Genomic DNA, 17,611 nt, shown 5'->3' with positions numbered 1-17,611 from the left:
CTAACTGGATTTAATTCTGTTCACCACCACTCTCCAGGCCCATCCATGCTATATGTTGCTCCTGTATAATTTGTTATGCTTCAGTTTTATTCCCCGCTCTTCAATCTTTTGTTATTCCTGTTCTGTTTCGCTTGCTGCATGCGCATCCAAAGGGACAAGTAAACCTGGCAGCTTCAGACAATGAATGAAATGAACTTGCTGAAGCCACTATGAAATCTGAAGAAAGAAAATCAACTTAGTGGTCAGATTATTACCTAGCATCCTTTAAAATGCCATTGGCATAGGAGTTCTCTTTTTCCTCCTGGGAGAGTTAGGCAGCAAGAGAACAATGAAAATGCCTAAAGTTCTCTAAAGTTAAGCAGTTCAGTGAATCACTTTCTTGAATAAAAGTGATTATCTCATATTTAGACAAGAAAGTTATCTGCACCTGACTCAGAGAATGTATTAACTTCCATAAATTATATACATATTAAGGCCAAGGTTTTTCACTTTTTTTTTTCTTCTCTCCAGACTGTAGAGCCCAAAGTTTCACCAGCTCATAGGAAGCACGACTTCAGCATGGTCAAAAGCCAACCCCCTAAATTCCGCCAACCTGCTCTGACCACTCCCCAGAGCTCACTGCAGTGGCTTTGTGTGTCTCCTTTCTCCCATTTGCAGTTGCATCCTCCCTCTTGTGATTTGACACAGAAGGAAAAGTTAACATTTCTGACAGAGGCACAAAGAGAAAGTATGTGAAACATTTCCATTTCCATCTGGAATACTGTTTCAGATGTAAATGGCCACATCATAATGTAAAAAGCAATTTTCCATCCACTTAATACATTTCCACTGAACAGAACCCTAAATGTTGCAAACCAAAAATAGAAGGAAGGAAGGAAGCAACCAGTCGGCATGTACTATGATTCATTCAGTGACAGCTGCATATCATTCAGAAATGAAAGAATACAAAAAAACAAGGTATGTCACTGAGAATCCTTCAAACATACTGACTGGAGACAATATATTTACATTAAAACTGCAGTAAATAATTAAATGCATTTGTGTTTATAGAACAGAAGACTCAGAAAGAAAACTAAAAGACATGTAGACTCCAATCTTTTTAGCTACAAATTTATTTTGGTCTAGAATCGATAATGTTTTTTAGCAATTAATATTTAAAAACAACATTTCATTAAGGTATTGTGAAGCTAAAGTTTTCCACTTAAACACCAGTGATGACAAGGTCAGGGTTAAACTTGTTCTTCATGGCCTACACCTGCCTGTGTGTTTAGAGGTGGATTTCAACATCCTTCCAATACAATCTAGTTGTAGTGGACATATCAGATTTTAGAGAAAATTTGTATGATTTGGTACATCCAGAAACTAACAAAAACTCAATAAAAACCCACACTAAACCAACAATATTTTGATTTCTGAGATACTTTTCTTATTCTAACATGTCACATTAGAGCAGCAATTCTACTGCATTCATAAAATGCAATGTTAGGGACTGGTTTTAAGTAGTATATTTGGAGAAACAAGTTTAAAAAATGCTAGTTTAGCCAGTGGGATTTTTACAAGAATTTTATGTAAACATTTCAGAAAAAGAAGAAAAAAACTGAGTGAACACTGACATGAAAAATAGTATTTCATCCTTGTGAAAAAGAAGAAGCTCCAAGATATTTTGGGTGATTATCCATTAATTTTAAAAATACAATTATTTAACAAAGTTGTGCATATCTAACATCTATCATAACCCGAAATCATAAAACAAAGGATGGACGATACAATCAATCCTGTTCCTGTATCATAGTGCTCTTTTAGGATTGAAACCAAGTCCAGTTTAAGACAAGAATATTGGTTTTCAAAATATTATCAGGCTGCACTGCTGTTCCTACAGCTTGTATGAAGGATGCTGTTGTAATTTTTATTAACCATAGGTAAGCCCCTCCTCCCCTGGAGACAAATGTCATTTTAGGGGACATAAATGATGCCTGAAAGTGGGATGTCCCACTAATACATATTCTTTTTAACATACACAAAACAAAATATAATAATAAACACAAATAAAGTCTAAGCAATATTATATAACAATAATTATCCAAGAAAGGCAGTATTTCTGCAAATACTGCCATGCAAAACTAAATAGATTTAAAAAAAAAAAAAAAGGTCAGGCTCAAGAACAAAATGAGAAACACCGACTCTTGTGCTGTGAGAATACGCATCACTGGGTCAGCTCTTGCACTGCTGGGCAAGTTAGGCCTGGGCTGTACCCTTTGTACTGAAAGGATGTTTTAGACTCCACCATGTGGACAACAGGAGGTCTACTGCAGCTTTGGTAAAGTTTCTCTCTTACCAAGTTTTTTCTTTCTTTAGGCAAACTAAGTAGTTCTGTACATAGGAATTTCAAGAAAATCTCAACATGTTCTTAATAGGTGACAGAGCAACTTGCCATAAAATATAATAGTCTGACCCTGAAGTAGGATAAAGTTTAGAGAGCTTTTAAGAAAGGTTTAAAATATTTTGTCAAAGTTATTTCACTTCTGAGTCTTGTTGCACGTAAACAAGCCCAAATCAAAGACCTCATGTTACTGGAAAAAATAATCCCCTGTGTTTAGTTCCTTGTAGTGCTTACTGCAGCATGAACTGCTCAAAACAGATACAAAACTGATAAAGCAAATTTCAAAATAGATTAGCAACCCCTCCCCAAAAACTACAACATCAGTCCGAAACTGCAAAGAAATTTCAAGGGCCAAACCTGAAAACCATGCAGAAACATGTTTCCAGCTACATTCCATTTTTGATTCTAAAAATACAGAGTAGGAGCAAGCCAGTGTGAAGTAAAGTTAAGATGGGATTAACACTGTTCCACCTCAGTGAAGAACGTGGCATCTTAAAAAAGATATCGAGATAGCCCATATAAAAAATACCCGTTTTCTCACATGAGAAAATTAAAGTGGGCTTTTAGCAAAATAAAAATAATGCAACAAGATAGTTACCAAAGTTACCTGTAAATCAACTGAAAGCATTCAAATGCATTTTAAAAAGACCTTTATGTTTGAGCCTATACAAAGAAAAAGGCATCTGTAGGAAACATAGATGAAAAAATAAAACTTTTTCAAATATAAAAAGTGTTTTGCTTTCCAATAAGTTCAAGTAAATTAACATACAGCAATTGCATCTGACAAATGACAGATGCTGGGTTTCAGCTACCTAAAAGCCTCAAAATATACAGATACCATTAATGCAGCACGATAGTCTATGTACAGCCTTCCAGATAGGGCTGCTTGTGAACCTCTAAGTTGCATGAATATTATTCACAAGACAGCACCCTTTTCAATATTATCACAGAAAATGAAGTCAAAAATTAACTTATGAAGTAAAAAATGTTTAGACTATTACACATATTGGAATTACTAGAGAAGTAACAACAAAAATAAAAAAAAGAGGGAAAATGCTTATGCAAGATACCTGACCAGCAGTTCCTTTCAGAGAATGGAAACCAGTATGTAGGGCTGTTCCTCCACTGGTGTACATGTACAGACACCGAGACAGGCGTTGGTGCAAGGCTGTACTTGCTGGGTTGGCAGACCCAGGGCCCACACTGCTGGAGGTGCCTCAGGACGGACAATTGCTTGGCTTCAAGCTGCCTCACCAGTTCCCAGTGCTCTCACAGCCTTGGCACTCTAAGGACCAGATCTGGAAAGGTGATCAGTTCCACAGAGCAAACCAAAATACACTCCATGGGCACAGGAAGTCTGGAAAAGGAGCGGGGTGAGTTGAGACAAGCACAGGCAGGACCACTTGTCCTGCACCTTCACCCTGGTGGGACAGGCGCCCACCGCCCGTAGAGCAGAGGATGTGCTGGCCTAAAGAAGGGGCAGCTATTGCCTCCCAAGGGATGGGAGGGATGAGCAGAAAAGGAGGTGTGAGGATTGGGGTTCGCTGGTGGGCTTTGATCTATCTGTTCCCAACCTCGTGAGGGACATACAAACAACCCTGACCCCACAGGGCGTCCCCAGCTGTAGGGTGTATTACATTTCCTTTAGGTAGCATCCTCATCTTTCCTGCTGCCCTTGTCTGTCCTGGTTGTTTACTCTCAGCTTTTCATCCTTATGTTTCCTTTAACATCTCTTTGTAGCAAGCACCCTCTTTCATCCAAACATCTAATTGATGAATATGTCAGGGATGTGTGCTTTCCCCCTCAGAATATGTGCCTGAGCTCCCCAGCTGCCTGGGTTAACTCTTTTACCTCTTGCTTTCATCTCACTCTGGGTGCAAGTGTTAGGAACTCTATTCAGAACAAATGCCAGTGTATTTCTGTTTTTAAAGACTCACACTGGTCATTCCTTAACTGTTTTTCAGCAAAACCAAGAATTCAGCCAGATTCCTGTTTCACAACAGCTTCTCTGGAAGCCAGCACTTCCAGTGTGAGAATGCTTCCCTGGCAGCTCCGTACTGCTCAAGCACAAAGTCATCAAAACCATTTTTCTGCCTGATGTGGGAGAGTGTCCAGCTTCCTAATGACAGAGTGAGAGCCCTCAGTATGGCTTTGCACTACAGATCTATTTTGAGGTTTTGGGTTATAGCTATCTGTGTTCGTTCTTCCCATAGCACCTTCACTTTCTATTGTACTGCAGAAAATTCCACAGGACTAACCTAGGATCTGTTTCCTAATAATCAGAAGTGAAACTTTGGCCATGTCTCCTCCCTCCTTTTCACAATCAGCCTCTGTGTGATTAATTTTCTCCAGATTTTCTTTTGCTCAACTCTTTGAGCTCTACAGGATGCACACTTCATTCTATCTGGCTGACATTGTCTGGTCCTGTAGGATTTACTCATTGCCTGAAAACTGTCTGCAGTTGTGCTCTTGGTATTACACCTTTCAAGGAGGGTTTTGTACTTTTTTCCAAATCTTTCTTGCACTCAAGTGACTTTTTTGCGATTTACTAGGACCTGTGAATTTTACACTCTACAGTTTCCATGTTCTTCTCAAGCTTATTTCAGCATGTGATTATTGCAGGAGGAAGAGGAAAACTGTACCACTGCCAAGATCAGAGGCTTGTGAAGTTCCCATCTTGGACTGCGTACCCACCACTCTCTGCTCTAAAGCAAGGGGTCACCTTTGCTGTAGGCAGACCTAATGGCAGAGTAGCTTGATTACAGGCAACAACAGTACACTTAGTCCATGTGATGGTCAGAATACATGCCAGTTCTCAGTCGGGAACATCAACACCAGCCCTTTGCAGTTAAATGTCTGGACAGCATGTAGCCATGACTAAACGAACATACAAGCCCCCTAGCTGGGACAACATCCACTCAGGAAAGACACTTCCTGAGGCTACACCTGGTGATTTTTCAGTCAGTGTGAAGCTCAGCGTTGGATGGGATTAGGGAGATCATAAACACATCTTCATCTCCTTCTTCAACATCTTGGACGTGACTGAAATGGTAGGCAGCATTTGTGATGCACAACAAAGACCCTTTTCAGAAGGTGTGCCAGAGCCTCCTCGAGGGACATGAACGTTTAGTCCGAAAAGAGTTCCCAGTGCTCCAGCTCAGGTCCTGCATTCGCCACGAACAAGTACGCTTTGAAACTTCAGAAATGTATATTTTTGATTTAAAATTCACCACCAGCAAGAAAAATAAAGCCAGCTTACTTACTGGGGCATACATAATGTCTTAAGTAATAACAAAATATTTTTTGCTTGAAGAAAGAAGGTGATGAAAATTATTTGTGCCTATTTTCTGTTCTAAGCAAAATAAATACGAGAAACAACACATGGAATGCACTCCGGAAAACATACATCATCATTTCATAATTACGACACTGCAAATAACATAGAAAAAAGCTCAATTTTGTGCCTTACAAATTATCTATATACCATGCAGTGTCGAGGAAAAAAAAATAAAAATGCACCAAATATTAAAAAAATTAAATTAACTTATTGGGAGGAGTGAAAAGTGATTATCAACCCAAGTGTCTGGGGGAGAGGGTTTTTATTTTCTGCTGGTGTGTGACCGAGTCTGTGATATGTGGTAATAGCAATCTGCAGGATTGCATCTCCCACTGGGTCCAGGTGGTCCCTGTGGTCCGGGTGAGCCTGGTGTTCCTGGTGGGCCTGGCAGGCCGGCAGCTGGTAAAACAAAGTTAGAATTAGTAGAATCCTCACCAAAGCACGCATAGTGTCCTGCATTTTATCACTGACAGTCAGCTGTACACCAGCTCATCCACAAGAAGGCAGGTGGGTCTGATCTCATGCTATGACTCAGCTTGGGAGGAAAGGCAGGGGTATAAAACCAATGTGAAAAATGGGAGAAAGGCCCATTAGTTCATAAATAACAATAACAGAAATAAATCTGGAGACTTGTACCTGCAGGGCCAGGTGGTCCGGGGTTACCGGGCAGTCCAATTCCAGGCTCGCCTCTTTCCCCTTTCTGTCCTCTATAACCTACACAGAATAAAGATATGAAAATAAGAGCACCCTCTTATTATAAACAGTGATCTTCTATATATCTTTGTAACAGGAAATTACCAACACAAATGTAATTGGAAAAGCACGTGCTCACTTCTTTTTCAGAGAGTGGTATTTTTTCCTAAGACAGCTTTTAAGTTTCTAAGTTCCTTCTGGAAAATATGAGGATTTCTAGTAGTAACTGTTGCATCCGCTGCCAAAGGACTCTTGCTTTGTTCACTAGTTGGACTTTTCTCCAAGATTTTAAGTTACCTTTCTGAAGCTCCTCTAATAAAGACCCTAATGCATATTCTGCTCTGGTGTTCCCTGTTCAATCAAGTGACATAAGGCAGCAATCCAAAGGCCATCTACAGTCTGACCAGTCCTTCTCTCGTAGCCCACAAACTGAGCAAGACTTCACCCTCTCTGTTCTACACAAATCCTTACATTTGCACTTTTTAGACTGTAAACTGGCAGTTTTATGCTTAGACATTCCCCTGTATGTGAGACAAGACCCACTCCCCTGTCAGTGTTACCTAGTAGCCCTCATGTGGAATGAGGCATCTTTAGAGCTTGTGCAAATTTCAGGTTCAAGGCCTACTTGATTAGTGTGATTACTAATTATACTTTGAATAACGTAGTTCATTTTCTTCACAGGCCATCGCTTTGTATTTATTTAAATAGCCTCCACTTTTTCAGGTGCTGCAACTCATGACCAATGCCTGTTTCTTTTTCCTTGAACTGTTTTTGAAGTGTCTTATTAGTTGGAAACAAAGCTCTATGGTGAACTTGCCACTGGCTGCCGCATGAGAGGAGCCCCGAAGAAAAGATACAAGGACTCCCTGAAACAACATCTCAGCCTTGGCCATATTGATCACCACAGCTGGTCTACTCTGGCCTCAGATCGGGAGGCCTGGAGACACACCATCTATAACGCAGCTGTCTCCTTCGAGAACACACGCAGGATCACTCTCGAAGAAAAAAGGCAGCGCAGAAAGAACCGTAAATTGCAGAATACACCATCTAAGGAGTCTTTCTGCTGTGCCTTTTGCAATCGGATATGTCTGTCACGTATTGGCCTCTTAAGCCATCAACGTGCCTGCAGCAAATGTGGATAGAGCCTTCCCAAATCTTCGTTCGCGAAGCCTCGCCATGATGATGATTAGCTGGAAACACTCTGGCTGCTTCAGAGCAGAGGACTCGTGGCTATTGGTAAAGCATTTTCCTTAATATTTCAAGTTAAGAATCCATCTACTAATGTACCTTTTCTGTTCAGATCATGTAAATTATGCAGGACAGGGGATGAAGGCATTTTTAAAGGAACAAGTGTGACACTGCCACAACCCATTACTTTACAAGAGATTATAAGGAAACCATCTTCCTTCCAAGGAAACCTTCTTCCTTCCCCAGCACCTCAGACGTGTAAGGTGACAAATATTGAAGATTAATTTGCCAATTTCTGGTCACATTTGGAATGAAATTTGTCCTGCATAAGGGACCAGTATATTTCTAGCATTGTCTAAGCCGTACAATAAAATTCCTCTTGTGAAGAAGTGTAACTCAGTTTGAATTCAAAGAGTCACAGCTGACCAGCCAACATGGTGGTGTCAATCCACCTGATGTCTCATGAAGATTAACAGGCACTGGAAGGTGAATGGCAAAGGTTGTCTTGTCAGTGTGCTGTGGTCTATGGTAACAGTAGTACCTTACAGGATATTCCAGAAAGAGACTACTGTGGGTACTGTGGGTACCAATTCAGGGTTGTTACAACAGACACAATGCAGTAGGAATGGTATTCAATTCAGAGCATTCAAGCTTTCTGTTACACAAAAGCTCATTATACACTTCAGTAGAGTCTATTATCTATTGCAACCATTCTAGGTTTCAAAACAGAGCATCAATCTTCCCTCAGCACTGCAATAAGGAAATTACAGGGAGGCAAAAACATTAGAAAATGCATGCAGGGTGACATAGATAAAATAACTAAAGGAAATCAACAGTTTAAAAGCTCACAGAAAAACAAACAATATTAATCATGCATTCTGGTCACTGAGTTGTGTTAAGCAGAATTGTACAAGGCATATATGCACACAAGCTATAATGACTGAGAAAAAGGAATATGCAGGTGCTTGTACTTAATTTTGAATACTGGTTTTGCTCTTTAATGACCACAGTAGTATTTATAACTACATCAAGGTGTTTTGCTCTGAGTCATCTTGTGCAATGCTGTTTTGGCTACTGTTTGAAAAGCTTAATCATAGAACCATAGGATTCACACAACCATTAAGTGTCCTATTTATTATATATTTCTCTAAGTTTTTTAATTTACAGTCAATAGTTACAGTTCATTTCCCACTACACACAGAGTTAAACTGTAATTTTACAAAGCAGTGCTGCCACTAATAAGTTGCTTTTCTGTTTCTTTAGTTATGGAGAAGAGAGAGAAATCACAGATAACATATACCACATTTACAATTTCCATGATAACCGTTACTGTAGGTCTCTGACACACCGTAATTGAAAGGCACTAAGATAGACTGAATGATTCTGTAAACATCACCGGAATTCAAGACAATAAGGAAAAAACCACAAAATCACTATTGGACAAAGATCAGGCTGCCAATACAAATACATGGTCCAGGGTAGTGTAAACCATTACTGGTTGTATCCAAATACATATGCAAAGGTGTAATTTGTACACAGTGGCAGGAAAGTTCTGCTGACACTGAAGTTTGATACATAAATTTCCAGATATCTTTTCTGACAGTAAGGATTTATTTAATAGGATGCCAGCATATTAGTAAACAGACCTATATGTAAACAATCTGAACAATGTAATGTGTAATTTTGGCAGAAAAATCTTTGATTTTAATGAGGTATATTTTGCTCATAAGCAGGGCCATGATTGCACTTTTATCACCTTCTTTCTGAGCTCAAAGTGACAAATTCATAAACAGTCAAAGGAGAGTATTACCATACATATAAATCAGATTTTGATTTATTGTTTTTAATGTAAAGGCACATATAAGATGCTATCTACTTTTACTGGTGGAATTACAATTCCAGTAAGAGGTACCTGCTTAATCCAAAAGGCAACTGTTTAAGCAAAGCCTTTCACTCAGGTTCCAGAAGTTTTGTTGTGATTTCTGCAACTCAAAAGTTTTGGTATTATAAACACGTACCCAACCATGGGTAGTATGCTAACCACTTGGTAGCAATACGTACCAGGTAGGTTTCAAATGGATAAGGTTCTGCTCATAGGCGAGTAGTGACAGCTGACATACAGCTCTCCACTTGATGCTTCCCACAGACATCGTAGTCAGAAGTGTCACTACTGCAACACCCTCAGCTCCACATGGAAATGACCCAAGTTCGTGTCTATGAACTTGGAGGTAAAAGGTATTTAAACTGCTCCAGAACATATTCCACCTCTATCACAGAGACCCTCTTCCATCAGCATGGACAACACAGCATTTGAAAGTAGCATGTCAAGTACTTATCTAGAGAAATTTGACATTCTTTAATACAAATACGAGGCAAACAGATTATCACATCAGGGAACAACAAGACCAAAGTACCCACTGTGTTTTACCATGTAAATACTCTGTGTTCTTAAAAAGAAAAGACTGCAAAGCAACAGAGAGGGTGCTAAGAGCATCCTCTCATCCAGCCTCCAGTATATATTCTGAATTCCTTCTGTGTGTTACAGCCCTCCCAGTGGAGAGGCTGGAGCTGGGGTTCAAATCAAAGTACAACAGGTCTACTTCAACTTCCGCAGCAGAGAACATTTTACAAGATGGTAACTGTTGAAACCAGCACAGCTATTTCAGAATAGTGACTTTGTCTAAACAACACCCACTACAGTGGGTTCCTGATGCCAGCCAACGTTTCTACACACTTCCACTCTACAAATTATAAGAGACATAAATTTTACAATAGAGATTGCCAATGATGATGAGGAGCTTTCACTATTCATTGCATGGTATTTTTATTTTCTGAACTGTGATGCTTGATTCCTTGAGGCTACCATGAGTTATGAGGACCTATAACAAACTAATTTCCTTAATTTGATAGAAAGAGTGAATTTTAACTGAGATGAAATCTTTTCTCTAGTGAGAAAAAAATCAATAGTCATAGTAACATAAAGGATATCTGGATTGTAGAATTATCCCAAGGTGCATTTCATCTAATGGACCAAAAGTCACTTACTATTACAGTTTTAAAAATCCAATTAAGTCACTGAAATCAATTGAGCTAGATCCTCTAACACATGACAAGCTGACTGTTTGCAAAGGCATGACATTGCTATAGCTTGTCTGTAAAGTCTTGAAATAAACTTTCTAATTCTCTATGAGATATTAACATATTTTAAAACTCATACAGAGTCAAGTCCCTCTGTTCCCCCTTAAGCAAATGCTGTACATTTCACCAGTAACGCTGCCTCAGGGTATCAGCTTGCTGATGCATATGCCATAGGTTATTTTTTTCAATGAAGAAATATATGTAAGTATAAAAATCTTCCAATCATTATGTGAATACCATTTATGTGTTTCATAATTGAAGTTGCAATTCTTCATTATATTTTGCTTGCATGCTATGTTTTTACTGAGGCCATCCTATAAATTATTTGTACCTGAACCATTGGGAAGTATCTGAGGAACACTATGAACAACCTTGCTGAAGGTCAGGAGGTAAGAATTCTGGACTTCTTCAGAAGGGGATGACTCTATGCACAGGAGTCTAGCTATTCTTTAAATACAATTTTTGAAAACCATGCCTACATTTCTAAAAGTTAGTACCTGTGTTTTCTCCTTCTGGGACTAACCCTCAATATATTGATTTGTTGTGCAGAAGGAGGTTCTGGTGGAATCCAGCCAAGTCATTCCCGACAATTTCCCTGGGAAACTGGCACGACACTCAGGGTGTATAGAGGGGTCCCTATGAATCCATAAGTAAATTTAAACACCTCCTTGGACACACAGTGTCTGATACACCTGCCTTTCCTGCTGGCTGGCTCTAGTAGGCTCTCTGTTCAGCATGCAGCATCAGAAACAGGACAGGTCCTGTTAATTGCTCACTGGAAGCATCTACTTCTTCACACTGTCTGCTGGGACAAGTGACTCACTCTGTCAGCCCAGACACATATTACTGCAGACAACAAATCTCTGGAGCTGGCAATCTGGCCTACACCCAAGAGAGAAATATAATAAGGATTATCTGTCAGTCAATACCAAATGTGTATTAGGACTTGTGCACACAACATGCTACCTTGATGGCCTCAGCCACATATGCACATAATGTGCTTCTCCAAGAAGTCTTGCTTGCTATGTATTTTATGGTTGAAAACAAGCTGGAATATAGAAGGATAATTTTCAATCTGCTCAGAGATTTGAATTTCTTTTTACTCTTGGTACAAAGCAATACCATGCACAGGCACAACTGAGTAAGGCATGAAGGGTATTTGCAAGTGTGCTTCTCTTACAGGACTATTTCTTACTCAGAGTGTAAAAAAGGTAAGGTAAACATTTTGTTTTCTTTCCTTGGAAGTGTATTTTCATATATCTTGAAGTATCAGAGAATTAAATGCTTCTCACTTAGCTTACCTTTTACAAACCAAAAAAGAGTATTGAGCATAATGGTAAATGGAAATCCTGTGTATACAGGGCACTACTTTTACTGAAGCATAAGGCATGAAAAAGTTGCTTTTTTTTCTTCTTTTTTTACTCCCTGCCCCCCCCCCCAAAAAAAAACCATAGCTGTCATCTTTTACTCTTTATGCTGACTAGCTGGAAAGGAAATCTAGTACAATGTTTCACTTCCCAGAAGCATCTGAGACTATTCACCACATACATCATCATTGAACAATCTGGCACTGACAGTGAAATGGATTATTTATGGCAATCTGAATATTTGGGTAACGATGAAGTCAGTGTTGTAAGATTCTAAGCCTTTTATTGGTTTCCTTGATCCTTTATTCTTGTTCTTCTCATTCTGATCTCATGACATTTTTCAAGCTTCTGTCAGGGGTTTGTGCTTATCAATGTTAGTAAGTCTTTGTTCTTCTGATAGCTTTAGGATCCACACATCTTCAGTTTTGCACTCATTTTCTTCATTCCAGTCTGACTTGGTCTGACTTCAGAGCAGACCAAACTAACAAAAGATAATAAAGAACTACCTACAGATAAACTGCAAATTATATATTACACACGCAAAAATACTATTCATCGATAAATTCTTTTTTTTCCTTTTAGCCTGTTGTCCACTTCCTTTTAATCTCTGAGAGGCTGACTCTACAATAGAGCACAACCACAATGAAAACGGATCCCTCAAAGCCAATTTTGCAGTAAAAGACAGTTCAGTGAAATGGAAGTCCTATACTATCCCAATGCATTGCAATGCACAAATTACCCTTTGGGGGATAGCAAAAAGCTGATTACTCTGAATTTTTTTGTGAAAATAGATTTATTCATGGTAAGAAGAACTCATGTGGTAATACTTCAGTTTTACTTCTAAAAGAGTATTTGCTTCTAACTAAAAGAGTTTTTCCTCCCCTGTGTTGTCTCAGGATCAAAGCTGAGAGCACTCAGACCGGAAGATCAAATTTTCTTTCATAAATAAGATTGTCTGTCAATATGGAGCAAGATCTAAACAGTTAGAGTACTGGCACAGTTTTTCTTCCTTATTAACATATTTTGGAGGAAAAAAATAAGTGCTACAGTAGTTCCGTCAGCTTTAGATATCTGTCAATAATTAACTTTATCACTTATTAGAATAAAATGCACTGATTAGGAGTTTTTAATCAGTAAAATCCACACATTTACTATGGGTTAATATTTAGATCTAGTCTGGAAAAATGTAAGTACATAAGTTTAAAAGTTAATCATTAGGAAGCTAGATAGGTAGTCCTGGCTTACTTAATCATTAGCAAGTGTACATGGATTTTTAGATAGAATTTATGGGAACATTTTTTGGAATTCCTACCTTGAATTCCACGTTCTCCTGGTGGCCCTGGCAAACCATCATTTCCTGGTGGCCCTGGTGACCCATCTTTTCCTGGGGGCCCTGGTTTTCCATGAGCTTGGGAGGCAAGCATTGCAGCAGGCAGCTTCAGCTGGGATACAAATTGAGCCATCCTTTCTTCATTAATAAAAGACACAAGGAAAAGTGAGTAAGAAATCTGCTAGCAAATGACAGGTAAATCCCAAAGCACCAGCTAAATTTTCTGGAAGTAAGGTGTTCAGTCCTTCTTAACGTCAAGGTATTGAATACTCCAATACGCACTGAGACCTTCAGTTCCAACTCAGACTCATGTCTGAGTCTTTACCCTTTGAAATAATCAGAATGAATTTGTATTAAAGTTTCTATTACTAATCTCTATTACTAATGGGTTTCAACATTTCAAATGACTTCTGACTCCTGTTCATGGAAGTACTTAAAATACATAAACACAGAACAATTATTACTTAGCACACCTATGAAGGGCTACCTCATATGTTCATAACTCATATTAAGTTGAAAAGCAGAGGTTAAATACCAAGAAAGGTTCTTGGAATGTACTGAAACCCTGAAAACAGTTGCGAAAAAACCTGAAAGTTCTCAGCAAAGATTATTAATTGCAGATATTTCAGGATGAACTGTTCATGCTGGTGGAATAAAGTGCACTTGGTAACATTTTAGTGTTCATTAGAGACAGAAAAAATAGGTATTAATCTCGACTCTGTCTCTTTTAAAAAACAGATTAAAAACCTAAACATTATATAACATAGTATGTATTTTCTGTGGTGGAGTTTTAAGATTCAAGAAAAAAATCAGAATAGAGTGGACATGAAACAAAAAAGAAGCAAGGTGACAGAAAGCAGGTAAAGTGAAACAATGTCAAAAAATGGAAGATCTGTGGGAACACTGCTGAGGTGTAGAAAATGCAACGGCTACAAAGACAAAACTCCATTATTTCCTGTAGGCAGGGCACCTTCTTTCTGTGAATAGACTAAATACTATTTAAATGGGAGAAGGAGGTGACTTCAGCCAACAAACTGCTCTTGAAATACATAGCAACTTGAACTCCTGAGGGATAGCAATCTGAGGAAGGGTGAAAATACACAAAATGATAGCCTTGTTATAAAGTGAAAAACTGTCTGAACAGGTTAAAAAGCCCCAAGCTTTATATTATTTCTTTTATCCCTAAAAGATAAAATGGGTTTTATCCACAAATATTAATGACAAAATAGAGAAGTTGAAGACATAAGAAATGCGTTTTGCAATGGAAGAGAAGCTACTGTTAAGGGGTGTTCAAGCAGAATCTTGTTTCAGACACCTACCTGAGTCACAGCTTTGCAACCATGACTAAGGAAATGCTGGGGAAGAAAAATATTTCCTTTTCAGAGTATGGACTCAGACATCTAAGAAATCTTACATAATACAAAGGCCGTGGCTGAATCTGGTATTAGCCTGAAACTGGGCCAGAAGATCTTGATCTTGCAAGGGATCTGTGGAACTCAGCAGGGATATTTGCTGAGCAAACTGCACAGCAGTTTAGACCAGGATGACTGAAAGCTATCAAGCCTTCCTCTCTTTTAAATAGTCACTCACTAAGAGGGCAAAAAATTTAGATATTTCTATTGTCTCTGCTTTTGTAACTCTTCAATGTCTTAATGATACGTTGTAGATACATACATATCTGCAATAAAATATGATACATATATTAACTACAGTGATACATACCTATGCTTGGTATTATGATTTGGAGCAGACTACCTTTTAATGCTAATCTTTTACATAAGGAAATACTCTGGTTAACAGATACTATAGTTTCTAATTGTTTAAACAGAATTATGTAGACTCATTCAACATAGCTACAGCAACAAGGCAGCTGCTTAAGTTAGATGACATCTAAAGAAATTTCGAGCAGAATTTAAGATTTATATTTAGTTGTACAATACTTCATTTTCTCACCTTCAAAAACCTTAAGAACCTCTTGTTTGATATATTTTTTTATTTCTTCAAGTGAAACTGCATCAGCCTGATGAGGAAAAAGAAAGGTGATATGTATCAGAAGGAACATACAGAGTGAACTTTATGATGCTACAAAAATAAAAAATGCTGAAATTAGCATTAAAAATATAAACCTTTCATCAACAAATAAGTGTTTTAATATATTTGTGTTATTTACTTAACTGCAAAGGCCACTTCACTGCAAATACATTATAATATTATAAAGATACTAATGCCATGAAGTGGAAGAGGCACACCCAGCTGTCAAGATGACCAGCATGTTGTGTGTATGGAAATTAACCTGCACAAGACAGTAAGGTTGTCCAGTGACATGACTATGCTTCACTTGCCTTTTGCATAGTACCTGCCAATTTCTCACCCCCTCTAGGGACTAACTGCTTTGATGCACAGCCAACAAGAACAGAACCACAGCACCAATAACATCACTGGAAAAGTTTTTTAGCTTTACTTTATCTAACTGAGGTTAAAAAGTATCCATAACATGGATGTGTGCCTACGTGCACATGGAGACAAACCAAGATATCTGCAACTGACAAGCAGCATTTTATTGTCTTTTTAAATGCTGATTTCCCTTCAACTGAGAATAAATTTTGTCTGCCTCCTTTTTTTTCCCATTTGCAAAGACTTACACTCTAGCTCTTAAGCTTACAGAAAATGTGAAAATTAACTGTATTGAGTAGCCATATTGATATGAAGGAACTAAACAAGTAAATAATTAAAGTTCACTCATAGCAGACATTTTAAAATAATTATTAAAAATAACTGCCAGATCATCTGGATATATTTTTCCACCCCTTACCTGAAGACTGAAATTATCTGAGAGAAAAGCCTCAGTTTTTCTAAGACTGTGGTATTGCTCAGTTAAATTTGCACTGCTCAGCACATGCTACCTTCACGTTGCATGAACTCCCAAGCAACCAAAGTAAACTTCTATTTACTTACTGGAAACCCTGGGGGTCCTGGTGAACCTGGGGGACCTTGATGACCTGGTGATCCTGGATAGCCTCTGTCTCCTGGTGGGCCAACAGGACCCACATCCCCCTTTTCTCCTGTTGGGCCAGGTTTCCCTCGTTCACCCTGTGGACCTCTGTCCCCTGGAATACCCTGATCTCCCTACGTAAAACAAAAGCAGAAAGAAAATAATTGCATATAGTGGAACAAACCTGGAAAAGTGAGCCAAGAATTCTGAAGAGAAAATTCTCGCCTGTTCAGAAATAGACTGAGTCATGAGGGGAAGCTGATTTTATAGGCTAAACCTTGTCTCTTAATGTTTTCTTATGTTTTGATGTTGAAGTCAATGACAAAAAGAACAGCTTGACTCTGTAACCCACTTTTCAGGGACAGGACTTGGGTACAGAAAGTTTTAGCCCTTATACAAGGATCTAGAAATGCCAGTTATGGTATAAGTAAAATTTAGGTGCTCAAATTCAGGCACAGGGCATCAGGATTTTTCCTGTAACTTTCCATAGAAGCCTAATATTTTATGCCTTCATTTACACAAAACTTTAGTTAATCAAAGAGACAACTAGCACACAAGTTACTTTTAGTACCTAAAGGGGGCCTACAAGCAAGCTGGAGAGGGACTTTTTACAAGGGTGTGTAGTGATAGGACAAGTGTTCTGGCTTTAAACTGAAAGAAAGAATGTTTAGACGCGATATTAGGAAGAAATGTTTTACTGTGAGGGTGGTCAGGTATTGTAACAGGTTGTAAGAGAAGTTGTGGGTACTTCACTCCTGTCAGTGTTCAAGGTCAGGCTGGATGGGGCTTGGGACAACCTGATCTCGTGAAAGGTGCCCCTGCCCATGGCAGGGGGGTTGGAACTTAATATTATTTAAGGTTCCTTACAACCCAGGCCATTCTGTGACTCTATGATATACGTTTCTCAGGTTTATAACCCTGCAGAGAATGTATAGATAGCTTTTCTAGTAGAGATAAAGAAAAAGGTAGGTTTCTCTTGGACCACGGTGCTATAGCAGTTTGAAGCTGATCCTCTTCTTCTAAACAATTCACATTTTACAGGCTGCCAATGTGTAGGAAGTAAATCAAATACTACAGCAACTTTTCAAACAAGCGTTTCTAACTGCCTCCAGTGTTTTCTTTGTGTTTTGAAGAAGGTCCTTGTAAAAATACAGAAAACTAGGTCATATCTTCCTCCAGATTCCTC

General features: G+C 38.6%; 1 protein-coding gene across 4 annotated transcripts in view; it reads right to left on the bottom strand.

Annotated features, from left to right (window-relative positions):
- Window positions 1-680: 680 nt before the first annotated feature.
- COL19A1 (collagen type XIX alpha 1 chain) overlaps window positions 681-17,611 on the bottom strand; it is a 190,921-nt gene continuing 173,990 nt past the window's right edge. For 3 of the 4 annotated variants that reach the window (XM_017826692.1, XM_017826710.1, XM_017826702.1), the window contains 5 exons: window positions 16,389-16,559; window positions 15,387-15,453; window positions 13,416-13,571; window positions 6,354-6,431; window positions 681-6,116 (listed from right to left, as the gene is read on the bottom strand). In XM_017826692.1, the coding sequence (XP_017682181.1) occupies window positions 5,980-6,116; window positions 6,354-6,431; window positions 13,416-13,571; window positions 15,387-15,453; window positions 16,389-16,559 (609 nt within the window). In that variant the 3' untranslated portion in view covers window positions 681-5,979. Of the gene's footprint in view, window positions 6,117-6,353; window positions 6,432-12,313; window positions 12,585-13,415; window positions 13,572-15,386; window positions 15,454-16,388; window positions 16,560-17,611 lie in introns of those variants that run through there. The other variant, XM_017826717.1, reaches the window with a different exon arrangement.

Source organism: Lepidothrix coronata, unplaced genomic scaffold (genome assembly GCF_001604755.1).
Source record: "Lepidothrix coronata isolate B3197 unplaced genomic scaffold, Lepidothrix_coronata-1.0 Scaffold4, whole genome shotgun sequence".
NCBI lineage: Eukaryota > Metazoa > Chordata > Aves > Passeriformes > Pipridae > Lepidothrix > Lepidothrix coronata.
The sequence above is the reverse complement of the archived record's forward strand: the minus strand, read 5'-3'. Positions and strand labels throughout refer to the sequence as shown.